At 43.6% G+C, this 6,624-nt stretch overlaps 1 protein-coding gene across 1 annotated transcript; it reads left to right on the top strand.

Annotated features, from left to right (window-relative positions):
• Nucleotides 1–2,439: 2,439 nt before the first annotated feature.
• LOC119646809 lies at nt 2,440–4,305 on the top strand. The gene is made up of 6 exons (XM_038047410.1): nt 2,440–2,600; nt 2,727–2,874; nt 2,930–3,248; nt 3,386–3,468; nt 3,535–3,835; nt 3,952–4,305. The coding sequence occupies exons 1-6, from the start codon at nt 2,537–2,539 to the stop codon at nt 4,219–4,221; spliced, it is 1,185 nt and encodes a 394-aa protein (XP_037903338.1). The 5' UTR covers nt 2,440–2,536; the 3' UTR covers nt 4,222–4,305.
• The last annotated feature ends 2,319 nt before the right edge of the window (nt 4,306–6,624 follow it).

The raw sequence follows: 6,624 nt of genomic DNA, 5'->3' as shown, positions 1-6,624 counted from the left end.
CCTGACACTCCAACAATGAACAAAAAAGAAAAAAAAAGTGAAATAGAAACTAGCAAAAGAGGTATGCTCAGAAGCTAGGGTAAGGTGGGCAGTGGGAACTTTAAACCACTGAAATCACCCGGAGTACATGCCATCTTCCCAGCATCAATCCGGAGAGGCCTAGAAATCATCTTGGGGTCTCCTCTGATGGTTATAAGGACCAGCCTAGCCCTGGGATATATACCAAGGGCATGGAGGTGGTCAAAAGTGGCCTTCATTCCGAAAGCAGGTAAAACGGACCCTTTTCACCCTAAATCTTTCTGATCAATTTACCTAACATCGTTCGTACTTAAAATGGTGGAGAAGGCCACAACGAAGTATATGAGAACTAATGTTGTAAAGCGTCATCCCCGACATTAGTGATAATACGCTTACCAGGTAGGACAATCAATCGAAACTGCTCTGTATGAGCTGACGAATGTATTACAGGATGCCATAGAATCGACATCGCGGGGAGAACCAACCGAGACGTACAAACTGCCTTCATCCAAATCGAGCAGGCGGCGCGGGACCTTGGGCTGCACATCAAGTAAGGCAAGATAAAATATATGGTGGCAACATCAGCACTTAGATCCAACCAACCAACAACATCAAACCGCACTGGTTAAACGAAAGCAATGAAGATAAAAGACTACAACTTTCAGACCGTTGATAATTTCTCCTATCTAAGGTCGAAAATCATAACCGATAACAGCTACGATGATGAAATTCGCGCACGGTTGTTGTCAGCCAACAGAGCCTATTTCAACTTACAAAAACTGTTTCGCTCAAAACGTCTCACCATAGGGTCAAATCTCTTACTGCACAAGGCGATGATCTTACCAATCCTTAAGTATTCCTCGGAAACCTGGGTTCCTACGAAAAAAAAAAAATTCCGAACTCTTGGCCGCCTTCGAAAGAAGAATCCTCCGAAGAATTTTTGGGCCCCTACATGAGGATGGACGATTCCGTGACCTACATATGTTGACGTATTGATGAGGATGATCTAGCCCGAAAGGTCTATAAGGCAATATCTATGGTAGACAGAGAAGACGAGGTAAACCCTGCCTGAGATGAAAAAATGACGTAGGTCAGGACGCCAGACAGTTTTAGGGATATCGAATTGGGGGACCTCGGCGCGAATCCGAGATATCTGGAGTTCCTTTTTAAATCAGGCCTAGACCGGATACCGGTTATTGTGCCGTTAATGATGATGATGGTGGATAAGTAGTGTGACACCAGATTCGCGTCTAGGACCCCTTAGTTTTCCAGAGTACAAAAGCTGGGTGCCACAAGAGAGAGGAAAGTACTCTCCAGGGTCGCACTATCTCACTTTTTTGCTTAGACTCTCCAGCTTGTCGGTGGAATTCTCAGTCAACTTGGCGGTATTTTGATGGTCCTTCATAAAATTGCCGAGGAGGCTGCGCATATTCTAGAGACAAATCGTGAGCCGTTTATAATAGTGGAAGTTTGAAGCGATAAGGATGAACTGAGGAGATTTTGATGTTTCGGTGTCTGTTCAGGTTGCAGATCCAGAAATATCTAACCCTTTTGGGTGCCATTAACACTTTGGGTCTAGCTTCTTTTGCGGTGTTTTTGATCATGTTTGTAACGATAGCGACCTATTTCTGAACGCGTAATTTTAAAATGGTACCTTTCTCGCGAGCCCCTGTATTTATCTAATAATTTGGCAAGCACCTGTTAATTACTGGGAATTATTGGAAAGATACGTTCGAAATTCAAGTTAAAGCTGACGTGGTTGCGAGAGCTTGTCGCGTTTAGGGTATATGTGCGAGATTTCCAGTAATACCGTGAGTTTCAAGCTGCTATGTATAGTTGCACTTGCAAGGTTATTCATCGGAATCTACAGGAACATGACTACACATTGAGATACGAAAAGCTGCCATCCCCACTGCTTCCACCTGGCCTGGTTGATCCCGTCTTGACTTTACACATTCGGAAGTGAATCAGTGTCATTTTTACGTTATCGTAAATATTTTCCATAGCATCTTTGTTCGCTAATCTCGTAGTTCCGCGGAAAATTTAAAATCTAAGATAAAGAAAATGAAAAATCATCTCTAAGATCAGATCTAAAGTTAACTTTGTATCCGCTCATGTCATTTGTGGTGACTCAGTTTAGCTGATTAGAAAGTTATAAAATTAAGGTGCAAACTCTCAGATCGCACATCCCCGGGGACTACCCATTTTAATGCCAATAAACCAACAAATAAGTGCGATATCACGGAAAAGTATTGGCTTCAATCAGTAGCAATGAAATTAATCTTTAATGATTATGTGAAAATTTCATGGTTTATTTGTAGATTAGTCTGATAAGAGACCACTCCGTCGTGATAGGCAATTTCATTTTAATCGGTCTTTCAAGAGTTAGATAACGAAATACTGAGTTATCAAAGGGTGAAGAGATAATAATCTGCAGATTTATGTATATAAGAACGCCTAGTGAAGTTGATTGCCAGTCAGGTGTGAAGTGTAGTGAAGGTGTCAAGTTATTAACAAGATGAATCTTTCCTTGATTTTGGCTGTGATTTTTGTTAGTTTTGTAACAAGTGATGTGTTCGCAGGTAATTGCTTTGATCAGTTGTTTGAAGGACAAATTTCAAAATCGTGTGGCTTATTCGCAGTATAAACCTTCAATGTTCAACCTTGTCACCTGTCTGTAACTGCTTTCTATTTTCTATCTTTGGCAGCAACATGTACCCTCAAATTTAATAAAGCCTACCCAGGCGTATTTGTATCCCCATACGGACGATATGACGTTATTCTGAGTGCTGGAAATGGTACTGTCCAATTCGATAGCAATTATGGATTAGATGCCTATTGCAGTGGTGGTTTCAAGTTTGTAGATATTCATAATTCCAGATTTCGATTTTATTCAAGTTTTCACCTCCAGAAATTATGCGTCAGCATCTACTCCGAAGCCAGAAAGCCAACTGAAGTTTACGTGCACTGGTAGTACCCTGCGGTACCAAATTCCCGGGAGCTCCTTCACATATTTAGCCAAGAATGACGGTAGCCTATTGTGCGACAATGCGGCCCAATACTACTCACAAACCGTTCAGTATTGTAAGAATACCGGGCTCGCTTATGGATTCAATATCGCGAATACCACCTCAGTGATATTCGGTGAGGTTTGCACTGACTTTAAGAAGTACCGCACCGATTTCGTACACTATGTCGCAGGAGTGAGAAACGATTTGGTAAATGAACAGGTAAGTTACAATGTACAAGATTTCAGTTTGGTTCTCCATTACAGAGCCATAAATTTTGAAAATCTAAAAGTAAACACCCCCCATCCGCCCCTCAATTTAACCATTTTCCAGTTTCATTATTTGATTATTCATTTCAGTACCTCCTGAATCCAGGCAACGTTTCAAAACCTCTTCCTGCAAACAATGTCTACGCGGTTAACGATACCACCTTCATCAAAGAGTGAGTACAGACTCCATTAAGCCATCAGAGTTGTGAAAGTTTCGGTTAACCAATTTATTCAATTAGAAATCAAACTCTACCGACGGCAATCCGTAGCAAGTCAGGAAACTATGCACAACTGATGACGTATCGAATGGATAATTTGATCCCAATTAAATACCAAGCCGGGGTCATGGACTCATACGTTAGGAACTTCCAGAATGCAGCCGCAATTCCGTGGTGGAGCAACCTTCTAGATTTTAATTGGCAGCAACTGCAGTATCTTATCAATGATTTATCATATTCAGGATGGTATGATGTTTACGCTGGTACTTCTGATGATGTTCAAATGCCATACGAAACCAAAAATGTTACATTCACCTATGACGTGAGTATCAGAAATTTCGAATTCAATATCAAACGTAGAAATTCCGTTTGCTCGATTATTCAACCAAATATCTAAAATCTAAGATAATCTTAACGATTTCGGATTTCACCACACAGGTCAATCAGCTCAACAGGACTATTCCTCTATACGTTTGGAACTTGGTAAAGAAAAATGACAAAAAGGATACTGGGGTTGTTGTCATCGGTGTGAACTCGCCCTTCTTCCCTGGAGATAAGAGCAAAACTGTTCTTTGCAAGGACACTTGCGATAAGGTTACTTGGTTGAATCCCCTAAAAAATACCAGGAAAATTGCAAGCATGGGATATATTTTCTGCTGCGATCCTAAGGATGTTAAGAAGATACTAAATGGCTTCCCGCAAATGTGATAGTTTTGATGACGTTTAGGTTCATTAGGATAAATTAATTTACCATCGTTTATGCTGGATATAGCTTAAGTTCTTTTAAGTCAAATAAAAAAAATATTCAAAAAAAGGTCGTTGTTCTTCTACCATAAAATCTATTTACAGGGGGTGAGTTATGGGTAGGATGGATAGGTAGGTATGCCTGGTCTGATTATGCTTCAGATTAAGGTTACATAATTCGGCAAGTCCTCACATGACCTCCTCGCCGTGGTTGCTGGAAACCGTCTTCAGACGGGTCAAAATTATGTAGGGCCGGTCTGGAAGTAGCCTCATCCAAGTGGCGAGGATCTGCTTGTCTGCTGGTCATGTGTTAGGGGCAAGTAAATCTGGCGGGGGGATGAGCCGAAGTAACGGCCCGGGGATCGTCCTCCCTGCACTGGAGAAGGTGCTAATAGGACCTCAAACCAAGGTGGAACAACATGTGCATATGGTCTTTAACTCTAAATAACTTCGGCACCATCAGTTTCAAATAAGACCTGATGGCCGGACTGACTAGAGTGAACATTCTTCCCGGACTACTCGTGGGACCATGGATTCGATAGAAGAAGAGGTAATGATGCCAGGCGCATCATCAGAGGGCAAGTTGCAGGCATCAAGGCAGGAGACAGTATCGACCTAAAGCAGTACACTCGGTGCCAGCCATAGCCCCGCTGTTCTGAAACTAATCGCAGGGACCTCCCGGAGCGAAACGACAGACGGACTAGTGGTTTCCAGCCTGGAATCCATTGCCGTCAATCTGGGTGAAGCGACTACCAGACATAGTACTCCTAACTCGAAACCCTCGATGTCGAGGGATCCCTCAAAAGTGAAGACCAACAAGAACATCGATCACCGGAAACCGGTTAAGAAGCGATGGTCTACAGGTGTCCTGCTCAAGATCCAGTACCAGAAAGTTCAATGTCATCCCTTACGACGAAATTCCTAGGAGATCGGTTGCTTGCGTTTGATCGCCGAAGATGCGCATGGATAACGTCCAATCCCTGCTCCTTCAAAACTCCAGTCTTCCCATGGACGACCTAGTTGTTATCAAGGAGACGGAACCCCAGATAAACACCCAAACTTTTCTGCTCGGTATAAACGGAGAGTGGCTGCAGGCACTGGAAAAGGTCGACTATAAAGTGCAGTTCGGAGCCAGGGCGCTCTGCAAAACCGGACGACGACCTAGATCAATCGGCTCCGCCAACGAGCTGTTGGAGGAAATGTGGATCGACGGTCCGTCGGGTACTGTCGAACCCCCCACGCAAGCAGATCATGCTGAGGGTAATGCAGATAAATCTGCAGCACTCGAAGTGCGCCTTGGCTAATCTGCTTGCCTAACTCCTAGAGGAAGACACCGACATCACAGTGATAGAGGAACCCTGGCTCGGAGGCGACCGAACCATCAAACGGCTCCAAAGCAATGTTTTAATTTATTCCACCGTACAGGAGACGCTAATCAGGACAGACCTAAAGCATGTATCGTCGCGAGGAACAGTTTCCATTGGAGCAGGCAGGGCAGAGAACGTGTATATTTCCTCGGCTTACATGGCTCACGATCAATCAGCTCTGCCAGAAGAACTGCCACATTTGGCAAACACAATAACAAAGAAGGCCAACCTGTTAAAGGGCTATGACGCCAATGCAAGGCACAGGCTTTGGAGCAGCTCGGCAAATCAACGAGAAAGGTGAGGCATTGTTTGATTTTATTATAACTTCAAACCTATCAGTGTGTAACAGGGCCAGTTCAGCAACCTTCCATTTCCATAGCACGGAGAACTGTGACTGTTCGGAGGAGGACGTTGAAATCACCCTACTAACAGACAGTGGTATTTTTAAGGTGGAGAACTGGCGAGTGTCTGACCAGAGAACCTTCTCAGATCACAGTTGCATACTTTTCAGTCTAGATCTCACGACCGAAGTCTCCAAACTCTGCAGAAACACCAGCAGGATCGACTGGAGAAAATTTGATCAAGTAATTAAGAACAAACTTTCCGGTCCGCAAATTGGCAAGATTGGCACGACAGAAGAACTGGAGTCAAAGGTCAGAAAAAGGCATTTGATTTGATTTAAAGTGTCGTGCCCTGCTAAATACAGCAAGAAGACACTGCCCCCATGATGGAATGAAGATCTCTCCAGTTTCAGGAAACTGACCAGGAAAATCTTTAACATCTGCTACAGGCATAAATATTGGCCGCCATACAAGAACTGCCTGAAAAAGTACAAGTCGGCCATCAAGACCGTCAAGAGGCGGTCTTGGTTGGACTATTGCCAGAACATCGAAAGCACCAGCGAATCCGCGAGGCTCAGCAAGATTCTGTCCAAGAGCCAATTTTTTCCTAAAAAGATCGGAGGGCTCCTGGATGGAATCTTGTGGTGAAACCTTGGAGC

The sequence above is a fragment of the Hermetia illucens genome, chromosome 1 (assembly GCF_905115235.1).
Source record: "Hermetia illucens chromosome 1, iHerIll2.2.curated.20191125, whole genome shotgun sequence".
NCBI classification, from domain to species: domain Eukaryota; kingdom Metazoa; phylum Arthropoda; class Insecta; order Diptera; family Stratiomyidae; genus Hermetia; species Hermetia illucens.
This window is presented reverse-complemented; position numbering and strand designations above follow the sequence as displayed.